This window comes from Plasmodium cynomolgi, chromosome 14 (assembly GCF_000321355.1).
Source record: "Plasmodium cynomolgi strain B DNA, chromosome 14, whole genome shotgun sequence".
NCBI lineage: Eukaryota > Apicomplexa > Aconoidasida > Haemosporida > Plasmodiidae > Plasmodium > Plasmodium cynomolgi.
Window position 1 is genome coordinate 1,606,833 of NC_020407.1, and position 15,743 is coordinate 1,622,575.

At 38.3% G+C, this 15,743-nt stretch overlaps 4 protein-coding genes across 4 annotated transcripts; 3 read left to right on the forward strand and 1 right to left on the reverse strand.

The window, feature by feature from the left end:
- PCYB_144610 (hypothetical protein) lies at positions 1 to 8,958 on the forward strand (the record flags this gene model as incomplete). Its single annotated transcript, XM_004224932.1, has 8 exons — positions 1 to 329; positions 557 to 3,827; positions 3,869 to 4,217; positions 4,329 to 6,106; positions 6,309 to 8,066; positions 8,213 to 8,564; positions 8,670 to 8,773; positions 8,914 to 8,958. The coding sequence occupies 2 exons, from the start codon at positions 1 to 3 to the stop codon at positions 3,825 to 3,827; spliced, it is 3,600 nt and encodes a 1,199-aa protein (XP_004224980.1). The 3' UTR covers positions 3,869 to 4,217; positions 4,329 to 6,106; positions 6,309 to 8,066; positions 8,213 to 8,564; positions 8,670 to 8,773; positions 8,914 to 8,958.
- Positions 8,959 to 9,542: 584 nt separating this feature from the next.
- Positions 9,543 to 11,090, forward strand: PCYB_144620 (hypothetical protein; the record flags this gene model as incomplete). Its single annotated transcript, XM_004224933.1, has 2 exons — positions 9,543 to 9,869; positions 9,942 to 11,090. 2 exons carry the CDS (start codon positions 9,543 to 9,545, stop codon positions 11,088 to 11,090), a joined length of 1,476 nt encoding a protein of 491 aa, XP_004224981.1.
- Positions 11,091 to 11,435: 345 nt separating this feature from the next.
- PCYB_144630 (hypothetical protein) lies at positions 11,436 to 12,440 on the reverse strand (the record flags this gene model as incomplete). The annotated part of the gene is made up of 2 exons (XM_004224934.1): positions 11,436 to 11,972; positions 12,246 to 12,440. The coding sequence occupies 2 exons, from the start codon at positions 12,438 to 12,440 to the stop codon at positions 11,436 to 11,438; spliced, it is 732 nt and encodes a 243-aa protein (XP_004224982.1).
- Positions 12,441 to 13,479: 1,039 nt separating this feature from the next.
- Positions 13,480 to 15,347, forward strand: PCYB_144640 (hypothetical protein; the record flags this gene model as incomplete). Its single annotated transcript, XM_004224935.1, has 4 exons — positions 13,480 to 13,747; positions 14,119 to 14,470; positions 14,611 to 14,860; positions 15,165 to 15,347. 4 exons carry the CDS (start codon positions 13,480 to 13,482, stop codon positions 15,345 to 15,347), a joined length of 1,053 nt encoding a protein of 350 aa, XP_004224983.1.
- Between the last annotated feature and the right edge of the window lie 396 nt (positions 15,348 to 15,743).

A 15,743-nucleotide genomic window follows, 5' to 3' on the forward strand; every position in this document is an offset into this window, starting at 1 on the left:
ATGTCGACGGTCAGCCGGGAAAGAGCCATTTTCAACCTGGAAAATGAAAAGAAAGGCGAAATCCATGACAGGCACAGGAACGATGCAAATGTGACAAAATTTATTAACATAAAATGGAATGAGGATGCTTACTTAAAATCGGAGGGAAGGGATAAATTATGTACCTTGAAAGACTTGAACTGCAATGGAGATTATTTAATTAAACGGAAAAGGAAAAAGAAGAAAGCAAATTTTGCTATAAAAAATAACGAACTAATCTTGCCAAACAAGTATGACTATTTTTTAAAAAAAAACGACTGTTTTGCTATCCAAAATGGGAACAACATGAGGTATGTTGTGAGGGAATATAACACGCATGGGTGTCTACCACTAATCAACATGGCTTCATTCTCCACTGAGGGGAAAAATATGTCATTCTGCACGCAGAAAGGGAGAAGAACAAGTTTTTCTCACAAACGACAGCGTTTTTCCTGAGCGCGTAAGAGGCTTGCTCACTGCGTGACAAAGCATGCACATATATACACATGTATGCCTTATTCTTCTTTTTGACCCACAGCTACAATATGGAGAACCTACAAGACATTTACTACGTGTACAAGGAAAATTCAGATATCTGCGATTTGATCATCAAGAGATACAACGAAAATATTTATTTGAGTATATTTAACAACATGCTGATTATCATCAACCCACACGAGTGCGTGCGCCCCTTTTACAAATTGGTGTTCAAAACGAAGAACAAAAATAATTATATATTTAGTTCATTCATTAATTATACGTTACAGAAGAAGCTGGGCAAAAGTGACTCCGAATTTGAGTCGCAGGAAAATTCGGATGATGCTTCTGATGGCAATTATGCAGAAGATGACAAAAATGTGTTTAGCTACTTGAGGCAAAAAAAAATGTATCTGGGCAGAGGGAACATCTTCGATTTTGACAAGTTTAAGAAGAAGAGAAAAAAGTACTTAATGGAATTGAAGAAGGAATTATATATGAAAAGCAACGATGAAATGGCGCAAGTACACAAAGATTCTTTGGGCAATGATAGAATAGATTTTAATGAGCTCTTCAACATTAGGACCTACCCGCGGTGCGCTTCTATGGACGGTTATGACAGTGACACCCTCGGAGGTTCTATGCGCGGTTCGATTAGTTATTCGCATGGAGGCTCTGCCGGGGGCACTTTTAGCGGCACGGTTGGGGGGACTTCAAACGGAACTGCAAATGATGCTGTTAGCGGTACTGGTAACGGCTCCGTTGGGGGGCCCACGAGCGATGGCCTGGACCAGGGCAGCGCCGCCGCTTCCAACTCGGGACAAAGCTACGTACACAGCAGGAGCGGTTACCAACCAAGGAGAGTGTCCAAGAGGTCCATCCACTCCAGAAATTATAACAACCTGGTTGATTCCAAAGATCCTCAGCTTAGCACGTCAAATCATGGAAACAAATTAATCTTCATATGTGGAGAAACAAACAGCAACCAAAATGTAGTAAGTACTTATGTATTTAAGCATATAATAAAGAAGGGGAAAAACAAAGAATTGTATCATGCGTACAAAAACGTTATGAATGTGCTTAACTTATTTTTTAATTACAAATGCTACAACTTTGTCATACATCTCAGCAGTAAGAATAAATTGCTATATTTCAATGTCCTTCCGTGCTTTTTAAGTGACCAAAGCAATGTGACAAATATTTGCACCAAAATGGGGAACTTCTTGGAGAGCCTGAATTGTGCAGATGAGCAGGGCAAAAAGAGGGACACAAAAAAGGGGTACGCAAAAAAGGGGTACGCAAAAAAGGGGGGCGCTAAAAGTAGCCACGCACATCTTCGGGATGATCATCACAAAATGGATCACTCCGAAAGTAGCAGCGACGGGGGAAGGAAATCGGGGCGAGGGGAACAAGGGACTTCCAACAAATATGAGCACAGGAAGAAGAAAAAAAAAAGGCACAAAAAGGCACAAAGAGGGGGAGAATTACATGCAAATTCGAATAACGACTCCGATAGCACCGTTGCAGAGCGCACAAAGCACCACGAACAGCGACGCAAAAAGGGAAGAGGAAACGAGAACGAAATTTTTAATATACCCTACATATTCTTTTTCCTTCTCGGAAGCACCCTGCTGGATAGCTCTAATAAATACTACAAGCACTTAAAATTGCATCCACTTGATATAAAAAAAATTTATAAGAATTATGTAGACGCCCCTGCCGACATAGAAATAAAGGAATCCGACATAAACAGAACGTTTGATTATTTCCTAGAACTAGGATTCACACAAGGAGAGATCCTCTCAATGATTAAGTTAAACTTTGCACTAATTTTTATCAATATATATATCACCATAAGGACATGTTTGCACAAAAATGAGGAAGAAACACTGAACTTCCTGCATCTGCAGCTTATTAATGTGCAGGACTATAAAAATTTTGTAAAGCCAAACACGATAAACAGAGAGGGGAGAAAAGCCTCATCGGATTATTCAAATCAGAGTTTTTCAAATATTTTAAATTTTAGAAATGAGAAATATCTGAGCAGCGATTTTAGCTCCATTACGGATGAAGAAAAAAGCATAAGTTGCATTAGGCAGATTTTGCAGAATGTGCGTACTGAAGAAAAGGAGACCAAAGTGCGCATCTTCAAAAATAGGAAGATGCGCGACCCGTTGGAACAGAACTTGGATAATATGCACTTCAGCAATAACAGTCCTCTAAGAATCGACAGAGACGACAATGCAGGAACGAGAGGGGAGGAAAAAAGCGATGAATCGAATAGGTACGAGAATCACATGTACACAAATACGACGAGAAGAAGTAGAGAGAGAAAGAAAAAATCAAATTATTTCATAGTATTCGCAGGACATATAATGGAGGAATACATTGCTTTCTTACTAGGTGTAGATTTAAAGGGGATGATCAAAATTTTAAATAATCAGATAAGGCTCAGAAATTTATGTTCCACTATATTTTTCAGATTAAAAGTTAGGATAGTAAAACAAATTAATGAGTACCTTAGAACTTACTTCCTGAATGGTACCGTTACCCACTCCTTGTATGTGTATAGCAATACTGGTCTGACTGCAAACATCTCGGAAGAAAACAAAAATAAAAATGCGAGTGGACATAAAAAATACAACAACTTATCCCAACTTATTAACAACATATATAACGAAATATTGCACTATTATTATTTGAAAATGTCCATGTTCAACATGGATAGCTATCTCGTGCATACAATAAAAGCATTAAAGGAGTCGAGGGAAGAAAACGATAACTACGACTCCGCCATAGGAAGCACTGTGGAGAAGTATAGAGAATTCAGTGATCACATCTGTAGAGGTTGTATAATCAGTTCCTACATTTCCCAATTTGGAAAAAATCCCATCTTACATTTGCTAGAAAAATATACATACAAATTTTTACGCACCGTGGAAGATTGCCAAGAGGTAAAGGAAATAAGCCCATCCGTCGTCATAAAAGCAGAGTATTACAAAATGGTGTACCTATATTGTGTAGAAGTTTCACGTGTAGTGAGGCGCCTTACTGAAGGGGTACATTCCAAAAGGATTTGTGATCAAGGAGATAGCGGCAATAGTAGTGATAGCTTCGAATGTAGTGGCAGGCGCGATCGTGGTGACCCCCCCGTGGGAACCATCCATTACAAGAAGGATAAACGGAGAAAGAGCAAAATAAAATTGTCTGATGAGGAGTATGCAGAAAAAATGCTACTAAGGCTGATGGAAGAGATCGCCAAAGGTGATAAGAAGTGGCATGGAGGTCGAGGCAATCTGACAGGAAGAAGGAAAAAAAAATTTTTTCCATAGTGCACTACAACGACGAAACGGTTACGTACCGATGCAACAATATGATTCTGGATAATGCCAAAGATTTGTGTGCACTGAATGACACTATAGAAATCATAGAAAAGAGTGAAATGAAATTTTTAAGAAAATTATTTTTCGAAAATTCGTTTCCGCTAAAGAATTTTAAGAGCAACTTTTTATACGACGAAATTTGCTTTTTCTCCAGTGTCATAAAAAATACATATGAGAAATTCTTCGTGCTCGTTTTAAATGAGAGGGAAAGAAAAAGGCAAGATACATTCCTAGTGCCTAAATACATGACCAAATATGCGAGGGACAATGGCAGAGGTTTGAATGCTTATTATGGTGGGAGAACATCTCGCAGCAGCAGCAGCAGTAGTAGGCAACAAAGTAACATTTTCAGGGGGGATATATTTTTTCCCCCATCTGCAAATAGGCCATTTGTTAGCAGCATGACAAGGTCAAGCAGAAAATTTTTTCTCAATTCTGCTACCATGTCAGGGGAAGAAATCAACGATTTTTCTGAACTGAAAAAAAAAATAAACAAGGAACATATCAAATCTGTTATAGACATGCTAAATTTGAAACGAATTTTTAACTATCAGTTGAAGTATCTGTATCATAGTTTGACCTGCCTAGACTTTATTAAGAAGTATTTGCTATTCTGTATCCACGTCAGCCGAGATTGGGACTTGATTAAGCTCGTCAATTATTATGAGCTCAGGTATAAGAAGAGGAGGGAGAACAACTGTGTCAGAGGTGAGGGGAGGGCTGAACAGGGGGAAAAACATGCAGGCATGGAAGCTCATACTAATGTGCGTGAGACCGTTCGGGAAGGTGCAAATGAGGATGGAAGTGTTAAAGAAAGTGCTAATGGAAATGACGCCTCTAGCTTTGATGGGGACGTGGCCCCCAGCTCAAATGGGAATGATGTTACTAACCCAAGGGGAAACCTCGCCCCCAATGCAAGTGAAAACGCCTCTTCCAACCTAAGTGGGAATGACGCCCACAGCTCCAGCGAAAACGCCGCTCCCAACTCAAGTGCAAGCAATGAGGGAAATCTGGTCGGAGGAGGAGCTTTGACCAAGCAAGAGAATATCCCACACAGCCATGCACCCAACAAGAAAGAAACCACAAAGAACGCAGAAATTTTCTACTACTTAAACTACCTAAACATTCAGGAGAAAAAAGATTTATGCACAATAATTTTGTACAACTTTAACATATCAAAAAATACGTTTTATTTCCGGGATTTTATTTTCCTAAGTAAATATATTTACTTTATTTTAGAAAATTTGAGAGCCAAGTATATAAAATCGATAGTGCCTTACGTCCGCAAAATTGAGAATTGCTACTTGTCGTACAAAAATAGGAAAATAAAATTCTTCCTTAGAGACAAAATTGTTGTCATTCAAAACTACATGAGGAGGTTCCTATTTCTCGAAAGGATGAAAACAATGGAGAGAAGGAAAAACTTATTTGTATCATTTATCATATTTTATAGTTACATTGTAAAAAACAAAGACTTTGACGAAACGAAGGAGACGTTGGAGTTGTGTAAGGAGAATTTCATGAAGAATGAAAAAAAGCTAATTCGACATGCAGCTAGTGTATACATTCAATCGTGGTATAGAAAAATAATGCAGCAAAGAAAATATAGAGAGTTAAAAAAGGAACTGTTTCAAAAAAAGGCGATAGAAAATATTAACAGCGCCATTAGAACATATCTCGTTCAGGTAAAAATTGTAAAAAATTTAAATGAAATAATTATCCCTAACAAATCTGCCCTTTTAATTCAATCCTACTTTAGAAGATACATGTGTCTTATAAATTTCCAGAAAAAACTATTTTTAAAAATTTGCTTCTTATCTATTAAGAGAAAGTACTTGTCCTACTCTAATGTCCTCACTAAGGTGAATTACCATTACTTGATAAAAAATATATACAGTAGAAATATCATTCAGAGTCAGTTTAAAATTCCAGAAGCGGTGATTAAAATTCAGAGTAACTACAAGGCATATGTGGTGAGGAAACAGTTCACCATGCTGATAAACGCCATATACTTCACACAGGCTTACATACATACATGCGTAGAAAGAATCAGATATAACAAAATGAAGAAAAGCATAATTCTAATTCAAAGGTGGTGGAAAAATTTTTATAAATTAAAAAACATCTTCTCACAAGTACAGTTTAACATGTACGGAAGTGAGTATGACAAGAACAAGTATTTCTTTTTACAAAAAATAATTTCCCATTTTACAAATATTACATCTTGAAGGAGAAAAAAGCTCTGAAACTTTTAACTTATCACATTTTACTAAAACAGTGGTACTTTTTTATTTTAAGAAATTTCAAAAGAAAAATCACCAGTTTAATATTGTGTTTAATTTAAAAATGTATAAAAACGTCTCCTATCATTATACCCTCCCGTGGGCATACAAAATTAACAGCATTTTAAAAATAATTCATATGAAACAAATGTTTCAGAAATGTACTAATAATAGTCAGAATACCATTTTTAACATTCCCGTTTTTGGGTCCATACAAATATTCGTTGGGAGAACCCACACCATTCTGTTAATCAGCCAAAGTGTTATCAGTGAGCCTGTTGGTGATGCCCAAGACGGGTTCACGACCACCATGCGGAAGAGTAACACTTATGGGGATCGGAAGAACTACTACGCCAAGTTTGTGTACAGCTTGGGTTCGAATGACTACGGACAACTCGGCTATTACAATTTGTTTGAGAAAAATTTTATCTACAACACGAGCGGCGCTGCGCGGGAGTCCCAGTGTGCAGCGGAAAGCACACAGAACGATGTGGCGGGCAGCATGACGAGTAGCATGACGAACGGCACAGTGAACAATCTAGCAAACGCAGTGGTGAACGGTCAGAAGAATCCGCTCCCTCCAACGTGTTCGAAGCAAATTCAGCCAAAAGGTAAACGCCGCGAAGGGAAATGCTTTCCCCTGGGAAGGAGCAAGGATAGGATGAACTTCTCAGATCATAGTCAAAGAAGATGTAGCTCCACCTGTGATACCACGAAAAGGGAAAGTACTTTCAGCAGTGTGGGACCCCCTTCAGAAGAAAACAAAAGTACCGCTTCTCACCTGAGAAGAAATTCGAGATCTACCCAAAACGGGAAAGGCAGCTCTTCACCACCCGAAAAGGAGAAAAAAAATGAGAAAAACTACACAGAGCACAGTTTATGTAGCAAGTATAAGAAAAATATCCAACATTTAATTTTCGAGCACAAACGTAAATTCACAATTAATAAAAAACTTTTTTCGAACACCCATGGGGGGGAGTCCATGCAGGACATTATAGATTACCAAATAATAGATAAAAAAAATGCTAAGGGGGAAAATGAAAAAATCGTGGAATTCACCAAAGTGGTAAGTGAAACAAATAAAATTGCAAACATTAGTTGTGGGTCTGAACATACATTAGCTCTATCAGAAAATGGAAATGTATACTCCTGGGGAAGTAACCTATTTGGACAATGTGGGCAAAAATATGAAAGAAGTATAGTAAGATATCCTAAAATAATAAAACATTTTTTAAAAAACAAAATTAAGATTAAAAATATTAGCTGTGCATCTTATCATAGTGGGTACATTTGTAGAAAGGGTGACCTCTACATGAGTGGCAATTTCTTTTTTATCAATTTGAAATATTTTCACGAGAATGTATACGAACCCGTGTTTTTAATATCTGGGTGTCACACAATTCTTTGTAATGACAGCTACAATGTGTGCCTAAGGAGCGATAAAAGTTCTTTGTACATTTGGGGGAATAATTACAAGTGCATCTTAGGGTTAAATAAAAAGAAGTTAAGAAATCTCGATGAAATATCGATCTACCCGTTGACTTTCCTTTCGCCAAATATTAGCGTAATCAAAATTGCATGTTCTGATAATTTTGTCTGTTTGATTGCGAAGCCTGGGAATACTAAACATTCAGTATACATGTGGGGACAATTTGCGCTTATCGAAAAAAGAGAAGAAAGCTCCTCCCCCGTAGTCACTCACACGACTAACGTTTTTAACAAATTCAGGATTAAACCTAACATGAACAATTTGCGAAGTCCCGATCCGAGGAGTGAAAATAAAGGTGGAGACGACGCCGTCGAACGGGGGAAAATAATATTCATTGCGAACCCCTCCCCCGTTCATGACCCCCTGTGGGATGCTGTGGAAGCGATCGATGTGTGCTGCGACTTGGACGAAATTCTGGTGCGTTCCATGAGTGCAGTTACGCTGATACGCGGTTGTGCTGTTAAGCGATTCCCTCGATATGCACATCCCTGAGCGAGCATGCCCGTGTGTACATACCTTTTCGCACGAATACGTGTCGCACATGTGACTCCCCCATCCCGCAGGTCCTAATGAACAACCTCTGCTTGTACGGATTCAGCGCAGTCGAAATTGTCAACAGTGGTGATAAAAATGCGAAAAAGAAGGAAACGAATTTATCTTACTCCTACTACGGAAGAAGAGAGATGGAGCAAAAAAAGGAAAAGAAAATCATATACGAAGAACCAGAAATTTACGATAATATAACACTTTTAAACCCATCCCTCTACATGTTTAAATATTTCAAGCCGTCCTACTTCAACATAAAGAAAATTACTTGCAGTTACAGTAGGAACAGCTTATCAATTATGAATGCAACAATGGGCGAGTACGAAATTCCCACTGTTGTCAAAAAGATGGAATTCGTCACCCCCTCGGGTAATCTTTTTCATGTGGATGTACGGCATATGGAATATACACTACACCGCTACGCTTCTTGAGGGAATTGCTTTATTTTCCACCTCCCCCCTTTTCTTCCTCTAGGTGATGTTATGCAATTCCCTGAAAAAATACGAGAGGCTATATTAGCCAACGCGAAAAGGGAGTCCAACAAATGGATTAAGTCAACGGATGATCCCTACATAAACGTAAAAAAAAAAAAAAAAAAAAATGCATAACTTTAGTATCCGTATCACCTACTCAAAGCGCGTGCAGAAAAATCTTGCAAATGTGCGAGGGGGTTGTTAAAAGGTACGACAACAAAACTTCTTTTCTTTTCCCCATTCAGCATTTCCTAATAAAAAATTCAAGCGACTCGGACAGTGTTAATTGACCTCTTACAGCTTAATGACCCCTAAGTGAAGGTCTAAACGGGTTAAACAAGCTTGGAAAATTTTTTTTTTTTTCACAAGCTTGCATGACGTTTCGCCTATTTGGAGGAACCGTTCCGAGGAGCTCACGTTTCAACCTTTTTAGCTAAAAATGTTTTAAATTGTTTTTCTTAAAATTAAAAGTTGTTTCTGTGCTTTATTTTTTTTTTAAAGTGATGATTATGCATAATCGAAAAGGCAAAAAGGGAGTCCTTCCCCTGTTTTGTAATTTTTTCTGTTCCTGATTTGTGTCACACTTTTTAATGCTCTGTGAAGAGTGTAAAATATATCATACGTTGTTTTATTTTTTCATTTTTTTGTTTTTATGGATTGGCCATCCTTACCATATGACGCAACTCGCATTGCATGAAGCGGCGATCGTTCATTTTGTCGTTTGCCGATGTCAACGATTTGAAGCGACGGCTCAGTTTTCATCTCCGTCGCTCGTTCGTTTTTTCGCTCATTCACTTGATTTATTTTCCTTTTCTTTCTGTGCATTTGGGCGTGGGCAGTTCCTCCCACCATTCCGCATAAAGGCAACTCCAAAATGAGCAACGTGGACGAGTTCTACGAATACGCGAAAAACAACTTCCTAAATCTCCTTAAACAGAATAATGTACATTCTCGAAATGAAGAGAAGGCGAATGAAAAAAAAAGGGGCAAGGAAATTAGGGTTAAGGGAATGCACGATCGGCATATGTCTGATATGAGAAAGCTAAAGAGGGACGAACTAAATGATAAAGAAAGCTATGACCAGAAATGTAAAGATTTTCTTCTTAAAAGGAAGAGTAAAGGTTTGAGGAGGAGCGCGAAGGGGAGCTCGGCAAGTGCTTCCTCGGACGCGTCAGCTTCATCCGCATCGGCAGGCATGTCCGTATCGTCCTCATCTATCGCATCCTCCGCTTCTCACTCTTCACGCACTTTCTCTCGCTCATCCGACGAGAAGACGAGAAGACGAAAGCGCGAGAAGCATAGAAGAGGACATAGGGAGAGGGACAAAAAGGGAAGGAAGAGGAAAACGGAGAAGGGGGACGAAAAAAGGAAGAAAAGAAAGAAGGAAACGATGGAAGAAAAACCGAGGAAAGAGAAAATCACCAATTGTGAGGAGCGCAAACGAAAGGGAAAAAAGCACGAAGATGGGGAAAAGAACTTAGCGGGGAAAAGCTACCTAGTGGGAGGACGAACAAGCGACTCGCAAGGGAGCAGTTCCCCTTCGGGTGATGAAACCAAACGGAAGAGCAGAAGGGAAAAAGCGGAAATCTATTTTAGTAGCCAAAGTGAAGACAAAATGAAGACACATATCACGGAAAAAATCACCCAGTTGAGCGCCAAATTGGAAATAACAATAGCGGAAAAAAAAGAAAAAATGTTGTTAAAAAACTCATTGAACAAAAATTTAGTAGACTGTAAATTTTGCATCGACTCCAACTCTTTCAGCAAAATAAATAAATTGAATATAATCAGCATCAGTCAGAAGTCATACATATGTTACTACAATTACAAAAATGTCTTTTTAAAAGATCAGTTGTTTATTTCACCTATTGAACATACCGTGAGCGTAACAAACACAAATTTTGATACCGTGCAAGACATGCGCAATCACATGAAGTCGCTAATAGCCATGTTGGAGGAAAGCAATAAGACGTGCATTTTTGTCGAATTTAATAACTGTTTTAATGCTAGCATCGAATTAATATCGCTTAGAAAAACAAAACATACTTATATTAATTGTTACATAATACCAATGGAATTACTTGAGAAGGCAAAAATTTATTTCAAAAAAAATCTGGAAGATATAAATTCTTTATATAGAGAAAACAAGCAGTTAATTATCACGAAAAATAAATATGCCCCTTATAATGTTTTACCGAAACAGATTCCCTACGTTTCGGTCAATTTTTCGCTAGTGGAGACGTATATACAAGAAATTGAAAATAATTATGATTACATAAATATGTGTAAATGTATTTTTACAGATCTTTTTAAGAAGGATAAATTTTATAAATGTTTTCAAAATTTTCAACAGTATGTGAATGCTGTGGAGACGTTTAAATCTGCCTATGGAAAGTACGATTGGACGACTTATATAAATTGAAAGGGTGACAAAAACAAGGGGGTTTTTTTTTTTTTTTTTGCTCCAAGGGCACGCGTTACAAATTAAAAACCATTTTGCGTTATAACAAATTAATTGTAAAGAAATGGGCCGAGCTGCGCAACCCTTCCTTTACTGCAAAATAGGGGGGAAACAAAATATTGTTAGTCGCTTGAATTATATAGCGTTGCACATTGTGTAATGCGGAATACACAAATTAGCTAGCGGTTAAAAATTAGCTCATGGCGGCGTATATACACACATCATGGAATGACAAAAAAAAAGGTAAACGTGTGACGCTCAATGGGAAATGTCTTAAAGTATGACGCGCCATTACGAAAGCCACCACTACAAGTAGCCATCCTCATATATAACCTTGTAGTGGTCTATTTTTTTCCGTTTCTCCTTTTCGTTGAGCGAATTATGAATAAATTCATCTTCAACATTCTTCACCTCCTCATGGGTGTTGCATAATTTGTACATATCGAGCAACTCTCCATTCAGATTTACAAAACTTGAGCTCCATTTGTAAATGTTGAGAATATCGGTACATTGTTTGTTGTAGCCACAGACATATAAGCAGAATGCCAACGATTCCAAGCAGGAGAGCTTGTATGGCTTTCCATAATTTATACTATTAACTGCAATGATGTAGGGTAATTTCCTCTGGTTTGCGAACTTGGATTTTTTCAATAAGTCCAGCGATTTCCAAGAACAGTCAATTACGGACAGGCCAAAATTCTCCACAGTGGCTTTGTCATTTATGGAAAAGTATTTCTCGCAGAATGGCGTTAATACGATTCCTTTAAACTTTTTGTTGATGGGTGCCTTTTTTATTTTTTTAAATCGGTATAACTTCTTACAGGAGCACTTTTGGTTTTGGCACTCGTTGTAATCAAACATGAACAGCTTTATTTCGCTGCCTCCGGGGGGGGCCAGCGTCGCGTCCGCCCCGTGTGTGCAGCCAGCGCGTTCGCCACCACGTTCGTCATCACGTTCGTCATCACGTTCGTCGTCACGTTCGTCGTCACGTTCGTCGTCACGTTCGTCTTCATCATCACATTCGTCGTCATCATCAACGTTCCCGTCTCTTACTTCATAATCTCCGCTGCTTTCCCCATCTTCCGCGGGAACCCTAGCTTTGCCCTTTCTTCCTACCTGCCCATTATTCTCAATGTGGCAAAAATCATAGTGCGTTTCTCCATCTAGACCGTCCCCTGCCTTGATACTTGTCGTACCGTCCGCCCCTACAGCCAGCTGCTTATTCCTTACGTTCTGTTTATTCCTCTCATTAATAAGTTTTACCAAATTGTGAACTGAGTACTTTTTTCTTTCCATCTGGGAGTTCTTCATTTTGTTTAAAACGGAAAAAATGGAAAAAAAAAAAAAATAATACAGCTTTATATTTAGCTATACACTACGCTTGTTTTTCCATGTAGCAGGAAAAAAAAAAAAAAAAAAAAAAAAACTTCTATGTTGTATGTAGCATTTTAACAGAAATGTCGTCTCCCCTTTAGCTTAAATTCCCGTGGCAATTTTTTCTTCTGTGCGATCATAATGGAACAACGGCAAATCTTTTTCTCACTCTTTCGTGCTTCAACCATTTTGTTCCTGCCAGTGGAACAATTTATGGAAGAGCTGAATTAAAAAAAAAAACAAAGTAATACGGCGCGGCCGGGAGTCTCGTTCTTCGTCAGTTCAATTTGGTTCAGTTCAGTTCAGATCAGTTGGTTTGGTTCGCTTCAATTGCTCCCTTCGCCGCGTTCTCTTCGCGCCATCCCTGTGGGAGTCCTTACACAATCGAAAGAGTCCATTTTTACAAATTGCTTGAATGATCGGAAAAAAAATCCCCAAGAAAAAAACGCATTTTCCCGTTTTGCCATCACTGCTCCACGTGTATGTATGCTCATAAGCATATGTACATATATGCAAATGAAGTAGCTTCTTCACGATTTTACACCTAGCGCGAACTTACATTTGTGTTATGTAAGTGGAAAGGGGAACAAATTCGAGGGGTTCACTTGTTTATTTTATTTTATTTTAGTTTTTCTGGAACGGAAATGAAATAATTTTGTAGAGAGAGAAATATGCCTCTATTTTTTTTTCTTTTTTTTCCATTTGACTCCTTCAAAAGTGTTGAATTAAAATGAGGAATGAAAGCAGCGAAAGGAAAGGAAAAGTGGGAACGAAATGGGGAGAGAACGTGTTAGCCAAAATTCACACTTTCCTATCGCATTATAGAAATGAGAATTAACAACGGCCCCACTTTTTTACGATCCCATTCGTTATCTCTTTCCTCTTCTGCGTCTCCCTCGTCTTTTTTTTCTTTTTTTTTTCATTTTTTTTTCTCTGGAACTTGAGCCAAAAAATGACAATCCCACTTGCTAAAATAATGATAGCAAATTTTGTCCTGTTCGTAATCCTGACTATAAAAACATACTCCTGTTTTCATGTAAATTATAAAATTTTATCAAGCCGGAACGACAAGCAGAATTATGTGAAAACAATTTCGTCCGTCAATTATTTGTATAGCAAATGTTCACTTAACAAATGGTTTCCCTATAAATGCCTTCAAAATAGTCAGCCAAGGAAATACAAAAATAAACTGTTGTCTTTTTTTTCAAATTATTTTACCAATGAGCAAGACAGATATACTCTAAGTTAGCATTTAAGCAGCGAAAAGAGAAAAAAAAAAAAAAAAAAAAAACAAAGCAAAGCAAAGCAAAGATGCCATTTCGCGCACAAATTCATGTGCAGTGCGCCAATTTGGTGTGAAATCAACATATGTATATATTTATACATATGTGTACACCACTAGGCTCCCACTTTTGGCCCACGTTTTCAAAGAGGGACATGTGCTACACCACGAGAATGAAAGAAACTCAGTGAAATGCACGTCTGGCCAAAGAAGGAAAAAAAAAAAAAAAAAACTTATTAGCATCTTAAAAGGGAGAGATGTTGCACCGTACAGCGCTTTCATATTTTATTGATTTTTTTCGTTTTTCCCTTTTTTCTTCCCCATCCAAATTAGATAAAGAGGAGAAGGAATACCTAAGGAAGCTTGGGAAAACCGAGAGAGACAACTACAACGAGTTGGTTAAGGCCCACGATGAGTTCATTAAAACGTGTAATGACATTAAGAGCAAATTAAAATATAAAGATATGTTTTTTTTTATCACACAGAAAATAATTCAAAGAAATTTGCACGACTTTAAAAGGAAGCAGAAGTTTCACCTGTTTGGAAATGATGAGTATACCAGCGAGCTCTCTGTTGACTACATAAAGAGCGCGAACATAGAGGAAAGGGTAAAGGAACAGGTGCTGAAAAACCTGGGCGAAGAGTTGGGAGGCAGTGGGTACTTCCTCTTCCGAATCTTTAAGTGGTAAGCGCGTGAGGACAGTGAAGGAGTGGTTATCAAGTGACTACCTGCTTATATAACAACACACGCGTGAACCAAATTCTAACATCACGGAGACCATTTTGTGGACACAAAATTCCCCCCTCCCCCCTACACCTTTGCAGGAAGAGCCTCCTAGAAGTAGTTAACATTAGCACACTGATGCTACCAATCAGTGCACTTGGCTTGTTTCTCTCAAAGATGGGCTTCTTTTCCGTCGCAGTGAATATGTTACTCACGACCCACTTCTTAACATTCAGCAAGGACGGAAAGAGGAAAATGAAAATACGCACCTTACTCTTAACACTGCTACCGATCCTAGTGCACTCCTCCCTCGGAGTGCTTTGCAGCAACATATTCCTCAAGCACTACCGGGTAATGCATGCGGAAATGTGTGTATGCATGCGGGGATTTGCAAATGCGCGGTCGTACATACCTAAGTGTGCATAATTTATCCTTGTGTGCACCCCTGTACATGTAACCCATACGCCATAGCGTATCCACAACTTGCGGGGAAAAAACATGCAACGTAGCATGGGCGCGGAGAAGCTGATTCGTTACGGAAGAGCCGTTAGTTATCGTGTTCACCCTCACGATACATTCCCCCAATCGCCGCGTCGCTATCTGTTGCATATTAAGTTATAAATTTATTCCTTTCTTTTCGTGGCAACCTCTACAGGCACAGATCCCCTCATTTATCAAAAGCGAAAATATTTTGTCTTTTTTCATAAATGTGCAATTGTATGTAGCCTCCCTAGTGTATTTTGTTAACACTGACAAGGAGGACGATTTGGAAGAAGGGGATATAAAAAATGATTATCCTGATTTTAATAATGATGAGTCCATGGAGCAAAGTAGATAAAGAGGACCTCACGGAAGGTTAAACACACTCGTGTAACACTTTGTGTTCTTTTTAGAAAAAGTGGCACTTTTTTTAAGAGAACATAATTTTGTTTTATTAACAATTTGTGATAATAAATATTGTAACTGTTTGCGAAGCAATTTTTTTTCCTCTTTTCCTTATGCTTATTTGGTTACATTTTTCTGTGCTGAGCCGCTCTCAGCTTTGTTGTAAAAATGGTTGTGCTTCGTTTGATTGCCCCCTTCACTGTGCTCTTTTTCTTTGCGTGTATTTTTTTACACGTCATGTTTTTGTTCAGTTTGGATAAGCATGCTACGGCATGGTTGACAATAGCGAAAAGGGAAATTTTGCCTTTAAAGCAAAAAATGTCCAAAGCGCAACACTTCGAAAAAGGCG